This window comes from Vipera berus (genome assembly GCF_964194415.1).
Source record: "Vipera berus genome assembly, chromosome: 8".
Classification (NCBI taxonomy): Eukaryota; Metazoa; Chordata; class Lepidosauria; order Squamata; family Viperidae; genus Vipera; species Vipera berus.
In genome coordinates, this window is record NC_138211.1 from 20,937,019 (window position 1) to 20,955,093 (window position 18,075).

The window sequence follows — 18,075 nt, forward strand, 5'->3', positions numbered from 1 at the left end:
GGTCATATCACTTTTTCCGGTGCTGCTGTAACTTCGAATGGTCACTAAATGAACGGTGGTAAGTCGAGGACTCCCTGTACAGGGAGTCCTCGACTTAACAACTACCATTGAACCCCAAATTTTTGTGGCTAAGCAAGACAGTTGTTAAATGAGCTTTGCCCCATTTTACAACCTTTCTTGCTGCAGTTGTTAAGAGATTCACACCGTGAAGTTAGCAACGGTTGTTAAGTGAATCTGGCTCCCCCATTGACTTTGCTTGTCAGAGTGGTGTTAAAAAGCGATCACTGCAGCCGTCATATATATGAGCCAGTTGCCAAACATCTTGAATTTTCATCACGTGACTTTGCGGATGCTGCAATGGTTGTAAGTGGAAAACTCTTATAAATCATTTTTTGAGTATCGTCGTAACTTTGAATGGTCACTAAATGAATGGTTATAAGTCAAGGACTACCTGTGTACACTTCTGGAAATCAAGGCTAACAGAACTGAGGCTTAGCACAATACTGTATGTGTACGGGCTATGGAGCTGATAAATCATTTATAATTACAAGTTACATCCTAGCTCAACTCGGATCTTTCCAATTGCTCCAGATTTCCATTTCCGTAATTCACCACCAGGAAGGGTCTTAGTTTGGGAAGAGTGACAAAAGCCCTTTGCAGAACTGAGCGTGCACCCTGCCTAACTATTATTGGTTGCCGTAGCCACCAAGTTCACCCAATGTGTAAAACTATCAATCATGGTGGACAGACCACAGTGGCTGGTTTTGCAGAAGCCTAGATGCAATCTAGGGACGCGGTGGCTCAGTGGGTAAGGACGCTGAGCTTGTCGATCAGATGGTCGGCAGTCTGGCGGGTCGAATCCCGACTGCCGCGTAGCAGAGTGAGCGCCTGTTACTCGTCCCAGCTTCTGCCAACCTAGCAGTTCGAAAGCACGTAAAAAAAATGCAAGTAGAAAAATAGGGACCACTACGGTGGGAAGGTAACAGCGTTCCGTGCGCCTTTGGCGTCTAGTCATGCCGGCCACATGACCACGGAGACGTCCTCGGACAAGCGCTGGCTCTTCAGCTTTGAAACGGAGATGAGCACCGGCCCCTAGAGTCGGAAACGACTAGCACGCATGTGCGGGGGAACCTTTACCTTTACCTTTAGATGCAATCTAAAACAAGCAATTCAGTATGAATGTTATACATTTTAAAATTTTAAACAACTCTGTTCCAATGGTGTAGGTAGTTGAACTGATGTGATCCCTGGGTGTAATGTACACTAATATTATATCACTGTAATATACAATTATACCTTATTCTGTTTCATTTTGTTTTAATGTTTTGATTTTTAGTTCTGGTCTGGGGTCGTAACAAACGATGGATGCGGTCTCTGGAGTGTAACTACCTTTTAGTGCAAAGCATTTGTGTTTATCCATATATTTGTATGTTCTCCTTTGGATTATTTTGGAATGATTTTAGATCCCAACTCGGATATAAAACAATAAACTGAATTAAACAACAAAATTTAATTTTTTAAAAAAATTGTTTACAAAAACTAAATTTTTAACAAAATTAGTATAACTGAAGGGTGTTTATGGAGATTCTCAAGCACCCAAGTCATGGTTGTCCCAAAGGTACTTTTTCCAAAAGTCCAGTTGCCTTTTGGAAAAAAGTACCTTTTGGATGACTGATGGATATTTACTGGGAAGGTATATAGTAAACTGTTCTAGGTTTGAAGCAAAAGCAAAGGTTCCCATGGCAACTTAAAATACAAATCAAATTATTAACTGCTTATTTTTGTGTGTGATTGGTTCACAAATTTGTGCAACAATAGCTTTAGTTTTTAAACAGTCACAATGCTCTTGTTAAATTTTAGCACTAGCTGAGTGAAAAAGTCTGGTTAACAAGTGGGTATCTTCTTACATCCCCTTGATTCTTTAGCCAATAAACCAGATAAATATAAATAAATAAGCCCAAAGTCTCACTGTGCAAATCCAGAGTTCTTCCTCATTGAGGTTAAAAGAAATAAGAATTTGTAACCAAGATTTTTCCTAACTTTGCAAGAAGAACCTATCGTTTATATACTTCTATTGCCTGGATCCTCATAGCATTCTAAATAAAAACCTAACAAAGCACAATATTAGGTACAGGTGAAAGGCTTAAAAAGGCAGCAAAGAATTAAAACGCAACCATTTTATTGGTCAATCAAGTTTTTGCTGTCTGAATCTTTGATTCTAACTTAGTGCAATTGTTGTTTTTGTTGTTAGTTGCGAAGTCATGTCCGACCCATCGTGACCCCATGGACAACGTTCCTCCAGGCCTTCCTGTCCTCTACCATCTTCTGGACTCCATTTAAGCTCACGCCGACTGCTTCAGTGACTCCATCCAGCCACCTCATTCTCTGTCGTCCCCTTCTTCTCTTGCCCTCAACCTTTCCCAGCATTAGGCTCTTCTCCAGCGAGTCCTTCCAGTGAGTCAGTTGTCAAGCATCTGAACTTTTATCATGCGACCATGGGGATGCTGCAAAGGTCATAAGCAGTGGTGGGATTCAAATAGGTGAACAGCCGGTTCTCTGTGTGGATGCTGCTTCCGGAAGTCCGTTCTGGGCATGGGCAACAAAAAATTAGCTACCGGTTCTGCCAAACTGGCTGAATCCCACCACTGGTCGTAAGTGTGAAAAATGGTAATAAGTGCATAAAGTCCAATTTTTTTCGTGCCGTTGTAAGTTCAAACAGTCACTAAATGAACTGTTGTAAGTCGGGGACTACCTGTACCGATTGACAAATATCCACCACAGTTTTTTTAAAGAACAAAAACAAAAACAAAACCCTAGATCTTTTGAAAACAAAAGAATAATTTTAGTCACAGGGCAAGAATTCCATGACAGAAAAGATCTGATGGAAAGCTGTGGCATATTCTTACTGCCTTGATGGTTGCAATTGACCGCATTGCCTGGCAAGTCAAGCGTCATGAGCTCCCACCTTCTTCTTCTTCTTCTTTTTTTTTAAGGACAAGATGTTCTTGTGTGGGGGTGGAAATCCCGCAGGCATTAGTACAGAGCCTTCAGCTGCTGGCAGGAGCAGGAGATCAGTTCAGGCCTGAAGCTGGTTAGACTTAAAAAGGGAGGGTTTTATTTAGGGTGGACGTGGCAGCCGATGCAGCAAGGAGCGGCAGTTCGGTGTAGTGGTGAGAATGCTGGGTTAGAAACCAGGAGTCCATGAACAGAATTGGAATTGGAATTGGAATTAAAATTAATGGAAGGGGATGGGGTGGGATGGGGTGGTTTGGGGTGGAGTGGAGTAGAGTGGAGTGGAGTGGATCAACTTTCCTTGTAATGAAAATGGGCGTCTACGGCCCACTTGCTTATCAAGGACATCTTGTTCTTTGGGAATAGGATACATATCCTGACAGAGATTCCCTGGAGCAGTGTTTCTCAACCTTGGCAACTTTAAGATGTGTAGACTTCAACTCCCAGAATTTAAAGTCCACACATCTTAAAAGATGCAAAGGCTGAGAAATCTTATCTTAGAGCAGGGGTCTTCAAACTTGGCCCTTTCATGACTTTTATTACGTCCCTCCAGCTTCTCCAAAGCCTGGCCCTGCCGTACGAGAAGCCACGCCACGAACTTGCAACCAACCTCTGCATTTGCATGGATGTAGACCTTATAGAGGTGAGAAGCTTTCATTTGGAGCCGTGTCCAGAAATTAATTGGTAGTCAGCACACACAGTGAAGCCGCAGCCCAAAGGTCCTTGGGTAGGACCCAGTGGTCGGATTCAACCAGTTCGCACCACTTTGGCAGAACCGGTAGCTAATTTTTTGTTGCCCAGGCCCAGAACGTACTTCCAGAAGCAGCATCCACACAGAGAACCGCTTGTTCACACATTTGAATCCTACCACTAACGGAAGGATCTCTGTGCAAGGGAATTTTTCAGGAGAGGTGTGTCACATGGCGTCAGGCCTGCAAGTTAGTCCAGGCAAGAAGCGCCAGGATTACAGGTAGTCCTTGCCTTACGACTGCGACTAAGCCCAGAATTTCTGATGCTATGCAGGACAGGAATTAAGTGAGTTTTTACGACCTTTTTTTGCCACAGTTGTTAAGTGAATTGCTGAAGTTGTTAAGTGAATCACGTTAAGTGGAGTTGTTAAGCGAATTCTGGCTTCCTACTTTGATTTGGCTTGTCAGAAGCCAGCTGGGAAGGTTAGAAATAGCGATAGACTAGAATAGAATAGAATTAGAATAGAATAGAATAGAATAGAATTAGAATAGAATAGAATAGAATAGAATAGAATTAGAATAGAATAGAATAGAATAGAATAGAATAGAATAGAATAGAATAGAATAGAATAGAATAGAATAGAATAGAATAGAATAGAATAGAATAGAATAGAATCTGGATGGGACCTTGGAGGTCTTCTAGTCCAGCTCTCTGCTCAAGCAGAAGAACCTCTACCATCTCAGACAGGTGATTGTCTAGTCTCCCCTTAAAAGACTCCAGTGATGGAGCGCCCAAAACTTTTGAAGGCAAGCTGTTCCACTGATTAATTGTCTTCACTGTCAGGAAGTTTCTCCTTAATTCCAGGCTGCTTCTCTCTTTGGTCAGTTTTCAACCATTGTTGGAATCACATGGCCCTGGGACAGTGCAACTGTCATAAATACATGCCAGTTGCCAAGCATCTGAATTTTGATCACGTGACCATGGGGATGCTGCAACAGTCATAAGTGTGAAAAACGGTCCTAAGTCCCGTTTTTCAGTGCTGTTGTAACTTCAAACAGTCACTAAATGAATGGTTGTAAGTCGAGGACTCCCTGTATTAAAGAAAAATGACAGGGCTGTCAGCAGGGGATGGTCAAAAAAGTCAAAATGGTGGTTGCAGCAGTGCAACCAAAGCTTTACTTTTATACCACTCGCAATAAGAATAACACAAGAGCTGGAAGGGACCTTGGAGGTCTTCTAGTCCAACCCACTGCTCAAGCAGGAGACCCTACACCATTTCAAAGAAATGGACGTCCAATCTTTTCTTGAAAACCACCAGTGTCAGAGCACCCATAATTTCTGGAGGCAGTCCGTTCCATTGGTTAATTGTTCTGACTCTGGAAATTTCTCCTTAGTTCTAGGTTGCTTCTCTCCTTGATCAGTTTCCATCCATTGCTTCTTGTCCTGACTTCTGGTGCTGTGGGGAATAGGTTGACACCCCCCCTCCCCCCACACACCCTCTTCTTTGTTACAGCCCCTCAAATACTGGAACACTGCTATCCTGTCCTGGTCCTTCTCTTCATTAGTCTACTAGACATACCCAATTCCTGCAACCGTACTTCATATGTTTAGCCTCCAGCCCCCTAATCCTCTTTGTTGCTCTTCTCTGCACTCTTTCTAGAGTCTCAACATCTGATCGCACCATTATGGCTAATGTTTTGAGTTTCTTGACTGTGGGAGCTCCTAGAAAAAGAGAAGAAGAGGAACAAAATGGGGCAGGGCTAGCTGGCTCTTAAAGCTCCCCCACTGCCTAGCCGGAGGGAAGACTGGCCAGATTGACAGAGAGGAGTGATCCTTCATGGAACACCCACCCAAGCGCCCTACACAGTCTAGTTAGAGGGGGCGGTTATCGGTCCCTTGGGGCATCAGGGCAGATGGTAGATGGCCTTCTCATAGCATCCCCTTCCCGGTGGGTAACGGCCTGTCCTGGAGGTCCAGTTAGCCCCATCTTTTGGCAGGCGGATGAAAACAGCACTCTTTTGTGAGCTTTTGAAGCAAGCCTTAAATTAGCAGCGGAGATTTCAAGATATTGTTTTCCTGCTGGAAAATATTTCCCTAGTTTAGCATTGCAAGCTGCCTGCAGCCAGCCAATAGGCCGCCTCTGATTCTTTTGCAAGCGAAGACATCGGTGGGTAATTGGGGGAAACCTGCTCCTCATCGTTGGTCAGAGGAGAGTGTGTGTCCCTGGGAAGAAAGCTTTCAGACTAGCTGGGACGCTCCGCTGTCCTGCAAGCCAGCCAGCCAGCCAGCCAGCCCCAAAGCCACTTCTGCCATTTGGGGCTTGCTGGAGGAGTCCAGTCTTCCTAATTCTGCACGCGATGGCCTTTGGCTGTTGCTAGTCCATAGGGGCTGAATGTCACTTAGCCTTTCGATTGGGCATCCGTGTCCTTCAGGCCTGACCTTCAGCGTGCCACAGGGCTCCGACTTTGGCAGGCCCCCATTCAGGGCAGAGCCGTTTTGGAGAAGGGGGAAAGGAGTCACCTGACCACGTAGCTGAACTCCAGAGGGGGGAAAAAGGTCATAGAGGAGAGGGGAAGAAAGAGAAGAAGAGAGGACAAGAGGCAAGGAGAGAAAGAGTGAGAGGAGGAAGGGGAGGAAGGGGAAGGGAAGAGAAGGGGGGAGGAGAGGAAGAGGGCAAAGGGAATGGAAGAGGGAGAGGAGGAAGAAGAGGAGGAAGGGGAGGGAAGAGGAAGAAGGGAATGGGAAAGGAAGGGGCAAAAGAAGGCTGACAATCACGCATTAAGACCGCAAACAACTGATTTAATCTTCGGCAGCAGCTTCTAGCCTCAAATCATCAGCAAACGATGCCGTGGGAATGGCCTTTGCTTCCCCCCCCCATCCCACAATGTTAAACCTTATTGGAGTCTGCAAATCTTGGGACAAGATGGTAGCTAAACAACAGAACGGAGAGACTTCTTTGTGCAAGTGCTGGTGCTTACAAGAGAGGCCCCCTGCCTGCCCCCACCCCCATGCTAATGATGCAAGGCTTGGCCTCCACTAACACCAAGTTTATGAGACGGTTAAAGAGATCCCGAGGGCCCTGTGAATCCGATGCAAAAGCAGCTGGTGCCCTGAAGTAGCAGCCTCCCATTTATGTTAACTCTTGCGGTGCTGCAGTGACCGACCGAGACGGCCGGCCGGGCGTCAAACCTCCCTCTGAACCTGGGAATCTAGGAAACCCCTTTGAGGCCCAAAGCAGCCCGGCCAGGATCTTTAATGACTGAGTAGACAAAGGAGAGGTTTCAGCAGGTGAGAATGACACCTGATGAAACTGCCTCTGGTCCTCAACGATTATAGGTAGAGCCATAGAGGCATTTGGAAGGACACATAAAAGATAGTCCTTGACGTATGACCACAACTGAGCGCAGAATTTCTGTTGCTCGGTGAGAAGAGTTGTTAAGTGAGTTTCGCCCCGTTTTACAACCATTCTTGTCACAGTTGTTAGGTGAATCACTGCAATTGTTCAGTTAAGTAACGTGCTTGTTAAGTGAGTCTGCCTTCCCCATTGACTCTGCTTGTCAGAAGGTCGCAAAGGGGGATCGTGTGACCCTGGGACACTGCGACCGTCATAAATGTGAGTCAGTTGCCAAGCGTCCGAATTTTGATCATGTGACCATAGGGAGGCTGCAACAGTCATAAGTGTGAAAAAATGGTCAAAAGCAGTGGTGGGATTCAGCCAGTTTGAACCGGTAGCTAATTTTTTGTTGCCCAGGCCCAGAACGGACTCCCGGCTGTTCCCATGTTTGAATCCCACCACTGGTCAAAAGGCACTTTTTTCAGTGCGGTTGTAACTTCAGACGGTCCCTAAACGAACGACTGTAAGTCGAGGACTACCTGTAGAAAGGACAGTACTTCAATGCGTACTGTAAGGAATCAAGTTGACGTGTGTATAAGAAGTAAAAACGTTTTTACTTATTGTATGGCACATAATCCAGAATCAAAGTTCAGCTCAGACTTTCACAAAGAAGCTGGCATCATCTCAAAAGGTGGTTTATGGTAACCTGAATTGCCACATTCCGGATGTCTACTCAAACGGCGCCCTCCAACAATTTTCCTACCATCTATCAGCTGTCAAGGGACGCGGTGACTCAGTGTGTTAGGACGCTGAGCTTGTCGATCAGAAGGTCGGCAGTTTGGCGGGTCGAATCCCGAGTGCTGCGTAACAGAATGAGCGCCTGTTACTTGTCCCAGCTTCTGCCAACCTAGCAGTTCGAAAGCACGTAAAAAATGCAAGTAGAAAAATAGGCACCACTACGGTGGGAAGGTAACAGCGTTCCGTGTGCCTTTGGCGTCCAGTCATGCCGGCCACATGACCACGGAGACGTCCTCGGACAAGCGCTGGCTCTTCGGCTTTGAAACGGAGATGAGCACCGGCCCCTAGAGTCAGAAACGACTAGCATGCATGTGCGGGGGAACCTTTACCTTTACCTATCAGCTGTCAGTGGTTGCAGCCCAGATCTGCTTAGTGAGAAATTAAGAAGACTGAAATGATTTGCTTGTTCCATAAACTAATACGATGAAGCAATGGTTTGCCGTTAAAAACGGTATGTGGGAATGACCTCGGGGATAGGATATAAAGACTAAATAATGGTCAGATAAGAGGCAGCTGAGCCCACCGAAGGAATGGGGGCATGGCATTGGACTGTAAAGACCAGGAGGGAAGTTTCTATTAGTTTAAAAGCACAGGTAATCCTCAACTTACAAAAGTTCATTTAGTGACTGCTCAAAGTTACAGTGGCACTGGAAAAAGCGACTCAGGCCCATTTTTCACACTTGTAACATTTTTCACATTTGCAGCATCCCCATGGTCACATGATCAAAATTCAGATGCTTGGCCAGTGGTTCATCTTTACGACGGTCGTAGTGTCCTGGGATTACGTGGTCAGCTTTTGTGAGCTTCTGACAAGCAAAGTCAGTGGGGAAACCAGATTCACTTACCAACCGTGTGACTAACTTAAGAACTGCAGTGTTTCACTTAACACCTATGGCAAATGGGGCAAAACTCACGTAGCAAATGTTTCACTCAGCAACATAAATTTTCGGCTCAACTGTGGCCAAGAATTACCCTATAGTCATGGATGATGCTTCTTGTCTGGAGTAGCTCACAAAGCTGACATCGTTGTACTAATATCTCAGGGGCTGCCCCAAAGAAGAGGGAGTCAAGCTATTCTCCAAAGCATCTGAAAGCAGGACAAGAAGCAACGGATGGAAACTAATCAAGGAGAGAAGCAACCTAGAACTAAGGAGAAACTTCCTGACAGTGAGAACAATTAACGAGTGGAACAACCTGCCTCCAGAAGTGGTGAATGCTCCAACACTGGAAGTTTTTAAGAAGAGACTGGCCAGCCATTTGTCTGAAATGGTATAGGGTTTCCTGCCTGAGCAGGGGGTTGGACTAGATGACCTCCAAGGTCCCTTCCAACTTATTATTATTATTATTTTCATACTATTTTCAGAGTGGAAGAAAGTCTTTTTAAACACCTCAAGTGATGTGGAAATGTGCGCTGATTGACTTCACACAGCACCCTAAAATGTAGTTTGAACCTTGGCCATCTGTAATTGAAAACCCTCTTTGTGGCTTAGCCTCTTGTTATTCAGATATTAAATCAGGGTTAACAAAACCATAACTTACATGAGATGGAAGAACCAGGTCACTGAACCTCAACTCTCCAAAGAGACTTTGTAAAACTCCAGGAATACTTGTCATTTGCATCTGGAATAGTTTTATTTCATTGTTAAAAATCCAGTTTCAAAATCATGTTGGTTCATAATAGGCTGTTTTCTTTGATTATTAATTTCAAGCAGATCACAACTTGGTTGAGCTAATGAAGCAGTGACACTCTTTATAATCTTTTTAGTATGTAAATATTTGCATTTACATACTTTCAATTTACATAAATTACATTACATTAATGCACTGCATTACAATATACATTACATTGATTGACTTAATATACTATAATAAATAGGTTTATTAACTCTCCTACCTGGGAAATACCTCTGTAAGCATACTGGTTTACAGAGAATCACAAACCTATCCCCATTTTAGCTGAAAATGTGAAAACCCAGCTTGCAAAGTTACTTGGTAGTTCAATGTGTTCTGTACAGCCAGAAAATTGGATTCCTCGTGTAAAGCGTTAATAGGTGAATACAGGTAAATGCAACTGTACAGAACTGAAGGAGGTAAATAATATAACTGAATTATATTACTTGTGAAAAATAAGGACAGATTTGTACTTAACAGAACAGCCATGAAGTCCTTGCAAAAGATTAAAATGCTATCATGTGTTTGTGCCCCGAAGATCAGAATAGTGCACTGCACTTCTATGGAAGGAAAAGTTGAAGAAGCAGGATAGAGAGAGTATTGATGCTTTTGAAGTTTGGTGCTGTAGAAAACTCCTGAGAATACCATGGACATCCAATAAAACAATGGATCATTGAACGAATCAACCCAGACCTCTCACTCGAAGGACAGATGACTGGCCTCAAGTTATCTTACTGTACTTCAGACACATCCTGTGAAGATTCAGCTCTTTGGATTAAAGTCTCATGTTGGGAAAGGTGGAAGGAAACATAAGATGACTAACAGCAAGGTGGGTAAATTCTCTTACAGTGGCCCTGGGTGCTCCATTGGGAGGTTTGAAGCATGAGGTTAAGGACAGATCATCATGGAGAAATCTATCTATTGCGGGGGTCTTCAAACTTGGCCCTTTGATGACTTGTGCACGCTGGCTGAGGAATTCTGGGAGTTGAAGTCCACAAGTCATAAAAATTAAGCCAAGTTTGAAGACCCCTGATCTATTGGGTCACTAAGAGTTGAATTTGGCTTGTTGGCGCTTAATCAGTCATTCCCTTCTTGCTCCTAACCATGGCACAAAGATCCCTTTGTCTTCGCATTCTCCGTCCATGAATGAATGAGGCAAGCTTCAGTCATCTTTAGCTGTGTTGAGATCAGATTTGATGGTCACATCTATACTTTTACCCTGGAATTTGTCCAGTCCAAATTTGTAAGACCTATCCTTGCTGTTCGAAGATGCATCAAAAATGCTGCCTTATATAGGTTTCGTTTTATGTCGGTGCCAGAACCTAGTACTATCACATTAATTTCATGGGTCATGTGATCGTGACCTTGTCTCTGGAGATTCTCAGTCATCCAGGTCATGGTTGCCCCAAAGGTGCTTTTTCACAAGGCAACTGGGACTTTCTTTTCTTTTTTTTCTATTTTGTGTCCTTCTGACAAGCAAAGTCAACGGGGAAGCCAGATTCACTTAACAATTGTGTTCCTAACTTAACACCTGCAGTGGTTCACTTAACAACTGTGGCAAGAAAGGTTGTAAAATGGGGCAAAACTGACTTAACAAATGTCTCACTTAGCCACAGAAAGTTTGAGCTCAATTGTGGTCATAAGTCAAGGACTACCTGTATATTATTTTATATGTACCCACTTTTTATTATAACTCGTATGTAGTACATTCCGCCCTAATAAAGATTTGTTGATGATGTTGTCTCTCTTTTTTTTCCTGACCAAGAACAGCCTCAAATTGTGTGGAAATCTGCTTGCCTTTGGCATCCAGTGTTTGGAGAGCACTCAAGTCAGTCCCTGGGAACGGAGGAAGGGCTGGACGTGGGTTGGCAAGGAAGAGAACAAATTTCAGGCTGGTCTAGTTTTCTGCCAGTCCAAGAATGGGTGGGGAGGAACTCAGCCTGAGAAAAAACGTCTGTTAAGCCTCGTTCCCTAGGAATATTGTACTTTAAAGAGCCAGCCTGCCCATTCATGTTTAAGATGACAAATGATATAATTCTCTACAAATAAATCTGTTTTGATTTTGTTCCAGGCATCCAGAATTCTCTGGTTTTGAAATTCCTCTGGTACCGTTATTTGATTTTGTGTGCTGAGCTGTGATATTTTACCAGGTAAAACAGGTGAATTTTAGAGCTTAGGTTTAAATCTTTAATGCTCCCCTCCCTTTGGACTGACACATAGGTGCAAATGAATGTTGTTTAAATATATTTTTATTCTATAGTATAGTGAGATGAATAAAAAAAGTAAATAGTACTAATATGAATAACAGAATTGGGAGTTTGAATGTCTTCTAGTCAGCAGGAGACCCTATACCAGGGGTCCTCAACCTTGGCAACTGAGGAATTATGGGAGTTGAAGTCCACAAGTCTTAAAGTTGCCAAGGTTGAGGACCCCTGCCCTATACCATTCCAGACAAACGGCTTTCCAATCTCTTCTTAAAAGCCTCCAGTGATGGAGCACCCACAACTTCTGAAGACAAGCTGTTCCACTGGTTAATTGTTCTCATTGTTAGGAAGTTTCTCCTTAATTCCAGGTTGCTTCTCTCCTTGAGTAGTTTCCGTCCATTGCTTCTTGTCCTGCCTTCAGGTGCTTTGGAGAATAGGCTGACCCCCTCTTCTTTGTGGCAGCCCCTCAAATATTGAACAATGCTATCATGTCACTCCGTGTCCTTCTTTTCACTAGATTAGCCCTTCCCAATTTTTGCAACCATGTGTTTTGGCCTCCAGCCCCCTAATCATCTTTGTTGCTCTTCTCTGCACTCTTTCCAGAGTATCAGCATCTTTTTTATGTCATAGTGACCAAATCTGGATACAATATTCCAAGTGTGGTCTTACCAAGGCATTATCAAGTGGTATTAACCTTTCACCTGATCTTGATTCTATTCCTCTGACGGTATGATAATAATTACAAATGGAGATTAAAATAAAAGTCCCCAAAAAGTAGTTTCATATAGTAATAGAATGTGCAACAAGTTGTCTTTTAATATATTATTAAAACTAGATCATATAGAAATATCTTCTCCATCTTATTTTTTGTACAATAAATCATCTCTAACGAACATGCTTTTAACCTCTTTTTCCCCCCTCACCTGTGTGGAATCCCAGGTTCTTCGTAAAGGACGAAATACCATTTTTCTGCAAAGTTTGCGGTAATTATGTAATATAAATATAATAAAGGGGGGGGGGGCTACCAAATCCTGACCACCACAGGATAGCAGTAAACAGTCAAGTGCAGAGGTCCTCCAGATTTTTGCAGCCTGGAGTTTATGATATATATAATATAAATAGATACAGCATCTGTAATTAAAATCCCTTTAGTTTCCCTGCCTTTCTTGCTCCAAAACCCTTCTATTGATGCTGGGGTTACCTGTTGCTATGCAGACCCAGCCACTCAGGGGCTGCATTCTCATAACATACTAGGCAAAGCTAAGATGGCTTGGGTAGTTTAGGGGTTCAAGCTGTCTCCCATACAGTTTCTTCTGCTGTGAGCACCAGTTGGTTGGCTTCCACGTCCAATACAAGATTTATCACTATGAACCCCTACAAGTTACAGATCCTTGCTATTTGAAGGACCATTTATTTCCCATAGTGTTTCCCCGTCCTGTAAGCTCCAATGGAGGTCCTGGTTTAGGTCCTGTCAATCACAGTCATCTACCTAGCCCCAAAGATGGGATTCTTTGCTGTCGTTGCATCAGCTTTTTGCAGTTCTATGGCTCCATATTACGATGATTTTGTTATGCTTTTAATTTAATATATTGTCTCTTATATTGTGGTGTATGTGTGTGTGTATGTGCTGATACTTAATTGAAAGTAACTTTCTGTATCAGTGATTGCATGACTTCTGTGGATGCCATGCACTAAATAAAATAAGTAAGCCCTTTGCAATTTTTATTTATTTATTTTATTTTAATTCCATTTATATCCCGCCCTTCTCTGAAGACTCAGGGCGGCTTACAATCTTAGCATCTCCTCAGATTTACATTCCCCTACACACACTTTACCACCTCCACACAACACTTTAATTTTAAGTACAGAGAGTCCTTCAGTTATGACCGTCATGGAGCCTGCCCATCGTGGTCATAACTCATGATGGTTAATAATGCAGCCCAGTTGCAAGCCGCCCAAAGTGTGTTCATAAGACCAACCATCAGAACTTTGAATGTGGATTGTAAGTGCCCCTCAGGTTGGTCTACTGGAGCTGTGGTCACTAAGAGACCGGTCGTAAGTCGAAGATAACCTGCATTCAAGCACAAGAGTTCTTCTTCAGCTTTTCTGTGGGGATTTGGGTCGAGGGCCCAGCCCTCTAAGCTGGAGGGAGATGTGAAAGGGTGCTTCTGTATGCTGGATTGTCGGTGTTTTTGTGGAACAGTTGTCCTTTGAACTTTGTGAAGTCGATCAATTGAAGTAATTCCATAAATAACCAAGTACAGATATTCCCATCCTCTAGTGGTCATCCAGATGTTTCCAGCCCGTATCTAGCACCCCTGCCCTCACTAAAAGCATGACATGAACCCTGCACTCTCTTGAAAGCCGATGATGATCAGTGCACAGTTGGAACTGAGTTCCTTATGATAACCTTGGATCATTTAAGTTCCTGAGAGGATGTGATGGTTTTGCTTTGGCCCCTTTGCAGCTGTAACTGTCAGGCATGGAAGTCAGACCTGTGTGAACTGGTGGGATAGATACTTCAGAACAAATATGCCGCAATTGGAATGGGACATGACTTCTGCGAGATCTTTTTGCCCGTTTAGACAGTTGATGGAGGGCTTTCCTGAACAGACCCTTGAACTGAACACTTCAGTGAACTGAGCGGGGTCCGCCCGCTTTGCTCGGGAATGAGCACATCCAGGTGGCCAAAAAGGCGACTTTTGAGCCCAGTGTGCAGCGCTGGATACACTTGGGTGAGAGTAAAGGACACTTCTGAAGCCAGACAGCTCCGAGGCTGATGTGGGCAACTTTACCCATGGGGAAGCCCTATTGCAGGGCTCCTCAACCTTAGCCACTTTAAGACTTATGGACTTCAAGTCCCAGAATTCCTCAGCCAGCTTTGCTGGCTGAGGAATTCTGGGACTTGAAGTCCACAAGTCTTAAAGTTGTCAAGGTTGAGGACCCCAGCCCTATTGGGAAACCCAGAGATCCGGTGGAGGTGAGAAACGTTGCTTACTCGTGCGTAAGGCCCGTGGGAAGGCCGGGAGCGATTTACTCTCGAGTAGAGGCAAAAGAGGACCAAAGGACTCCAAGCTCTCGCCGACCGATGCGCTAACTTGGGAGCGGCTCCGAAGGAAGGGATCGGGGCCGTTGGCAAGGCTGGAGACGCCCTCTTGCTCGGGGGTAAGCACGCCTCGAACTTACTGGCGAAAGAGCAACGGAAAGGAGCCGCGCAACTCTGGCCCGGTTGCTGATGCGCGTCTGCTTGGCTTACTGGCGACCGACGGCTTCCCCCTGGATCGCAGAGGAAAGACGCAGGTCAGGCGGGGCGGCCCTTCTCACGACAGTGCTGCAAGCTTCCCTGGCCGGCCGCAGGCGACCGACTCCCGAGTAAACGCGCGAAGAAGCGATCCAGAGGCTCCCGCTCCCGTCCTCGCCCGCAGGGAGCAAAGCTGCGCGCTTCGCGGCTTTCCAACCTGGCCTCCGCGCTTGCGCAGAGCTGCGCAGGCGCCCCGTCCCTCCCTCGCTCCCTCCCTCCCTCTTCGCCACCCTCCCTCTCCCCAAATCGCGCGCGCCGCGCACACATACACAGACCGTGGGCTGCTCCCTCAACCCGCCACCCCTCCCTCCTCCCCCCGTTTCCCCGCTGCTCTTTCCTCTCGCGGAGAGGCTGTTCCCACACCCCTCCCCCGCGGCCGACTCCTCCCCGCGCCGGCTGTTCCGCTGCCAAGGGCCTCTCCGCCCTCCGCCGCGCTAGGGACCCAAGATGGCCGCCGTGTCAGTTTGGGTCTTCGCTGCCGTCTGGCCTCGGGCGGCTGGGCTCCGCCTCTCCTAGGCCCCGGTGAGTCTCGGGCGCCGCCGCGGGGATTCGGACGGCCTCGGCGGCGGGGCGGCGGGGGACGCGAGCCGCGCCGCCGCGCCGTCTCCCAGCCGGCGGCGGCGGCGGGAGGGGAGAAAGGGCCCTGCGCGGGCTTCTCGCGTCAGGCCCCGCGGCCTGTTCCGGCCCGGCCGACGCTCGCGCTGCGCCAGGCCCGCCCGCGGGCGCCGCGGCAGGTGCAGGCCGCCTTCGCCGAGCGCCGGGCCGCAGGCCCCGCTCCTCCCGCCCGGCCGGCCTCGGCGGCCCAGCGTCCTCCGGGAGTCTCGCAGGCCGGGGCGGCGGCGGCGGCGGCGGCGCTTGGGCGGCCGGGGCGTCGCGGGCGACCCGCGGCTTAGGCCTCTCTCCGCTGCCGGGGGCGGGGGCTGGCTGGGGCCGCGCTTTCCCGGCGAGGACCCCCCGGGAGGGCCGGCGGAGCGGGGTCGCTGCTCTGGGCTCGGAGCGGCCGCGGCCCGCCCGCCGATCCGGCTCCTGCGTGGCCGCTTCTGCCCTTGGCATAAACGAGGCTGCCTTTCTCTGGGGCGGGCATCTCCGAAAGGCTCGGGGTTCCCCGTCGCCTTCGGAGAGATGCGCCCGCCGCGCTGCTCTGGCGGCCCGGGGACCGTCCCGGCCCGGCAGCCGCTCCTGGCGGTTTGCAAAGAGGATGGAAAGTTTCCCGGGGAAAGTTAGTTTCGGCAGAGCCTCTCCCGGCTCCTCTCCGCCGAGGCAATCCGGCGCAGCCTGGAGTTGTTTCGCGGCGGCGATGCCCGTCGAGCTGCGGATCTTGTGCGGGTCCTTCTTTAATTCGGGCAGGAGAGTTGGAGAAAGTGGCCGGCTGACTTGCCCCGATTTTAGTTTCCCCTCCGGAACTCTTGACCGTGCCGCTTGTCCCCGTTTGGCCGCCTTTGGGTTTGTTTTCAAGTCTTGTGCGGGGTAGAAGGAGTTTGGTTTTTCTTCTCACTGTTTCTCCGTTTCTTCTCGAGGAGTTTGCCTCGGCGGTGGTGTAAATCTGGAGTGCCTGGTCTAGATAAATCTGGCTGCCAAAAGTTCAGAGTTGTTGTGGGGGGGGGGGGAGAAAAATGTACTGATAACTGCTGTTTAAAATACCAGTTCAGTTTCACTTCAGGGGTCTTCAAACTTGGCCCTTTTATGACTTGTGGACTTCAACTCCCAGAATTCCTCAGCCAGCAACGCTGGCTGAGGAATTCTGGGAGTTGAAGTCCACAAGTCATAAAAGGGCCAAGTTTGAAGACCCCTGATTAGTAAAGTATTCTTAGGGGTAATTGGGGGAGAGATGTTTGTAAACAGTGCTGTTGTGAGATAATAAAATCCGACAATGTTTTCATGAATTCTGATAAATTGCTTCATTTATAGTTATTTTTTCCCCCCTGATTTTCTTTCAGGTGCACAGTCTTGCCTGTCAAATTGGGAATATAAAGCAGTGGAATGAAATGTATTGACATCTTTTTTTACTTGTGTGATACATTTTTTTCGTCTGTTTTTTTTTTGGGGGGGAGGGGCTAATTGGAAAACATGAATCAGAAGTAGGAAATACTCTTGTTTGAAAAAATAAGAGCAATTTGGGGCCAAAAAAACGCATATGCTATGATTAACTGGTCCTCTTTCTCCGATCATCTGTTTTCCCATTGTGTGAAACTCCTTCAGCATAGGGATAAGGGATAACGACTCTATGGATATAAAGAATTTTTCACCATGGTAAAACTCGCTAACCCGCTGTACACTGAGTGGATTTTGGAGGCAATTAAAAAGGTCAAGAAGCAAAAACAACGGCCGTCAGAGGAGAGGATATGCAATGCTGTGTCTTCATCCCATGGTTTGGATCGCAAAACTGTCCTGGAACAATTGGAACTGAGTGTTAAAGATGGGACTATTTTAAAAGTTTCTAATAAAGGACTTAATTCCTATAAGGATCCAGATAACCCTGGGCGAATAGCACTTCCTAAACCACGGAACCATGGAAAGTTGGATGGTAAACCAAATGTGGACTGGAATAAACTGATTAAACGGGCAGTTGAGGGCTTGGCAGAATCTTCTGGTTCCTCTTTGAAGAACATTGAACGTTACTTGAAAGGGCAGAAGGATGTGTCAGCTTTGTTTGCCAGCAGTGCCCCTTCTACCTTTCACCAGCAGTTGCGGTTGGCCGTTAAGCGTGCTGTTGGCCATGGCCGACTTCTTAAAGATGGACCTTTGTATCAGCTCAACACGAAAGCGGCCACAAATGCAGATGGGAAAGAGAGTTGTGAATCTCTTTCTTGTCTTCCTCCAGTTTCACTCCTTCCACACGAAAAAGATAAGGTAAGAATTGCATGCTTGCTGAATCTTGCTAGTGGTAACCAATGATATCCAGGTCTACCTTGAATTGTAGCGTTGCAGAATTGTGTAACTAGTAAGCTGTGTGCTGGAATTTTCCAGTTCAGTTCTTGGCTCAGAAACTGACTTTAATATCAAGACCTCTCTTTATCAGGCTACGCCATCTGCAGTGTCAAGATTACAGTGCTACCTTGCAAGGT

General features: G+C 46.4%; 1 protein-coding gene across 2 annotated transcripts in view; it reads left to right on the forward strand.

The window, feature by feature from the left end:
- Nucleotides 1-15,396: 15,396 nt before the first annotated feature.
- KAT6A (lysine acetyltransferase 6A) overlaps nucleotides 15,397-18,075 on the forward strand; it is a 71,776-nt gene continuing 69,097 nt past the window's right edge. The window contains exons 1-2 of one of the 2 annotated variants that reach the window (XM_081334038.1): nucleotides 15,397-15,532; nucleotides 16,948-17,860. In XM_081334038.1, the coding sequence (XP_081190164.1) occupies nucleotides 17,258-17,860 (603 nt within the window). In that variant the 5' untranslated portion in view covers nucleotides 15,397-15,532; nucleotides 16,948-17,257. Of the gene's footprint in view, nucleotides 15,533-16,846; nucleotides 17,861-18,075 lie in introns of those variants that run through there. The other variant, XM_081334039.1, reaches the window with a different exon arrangement.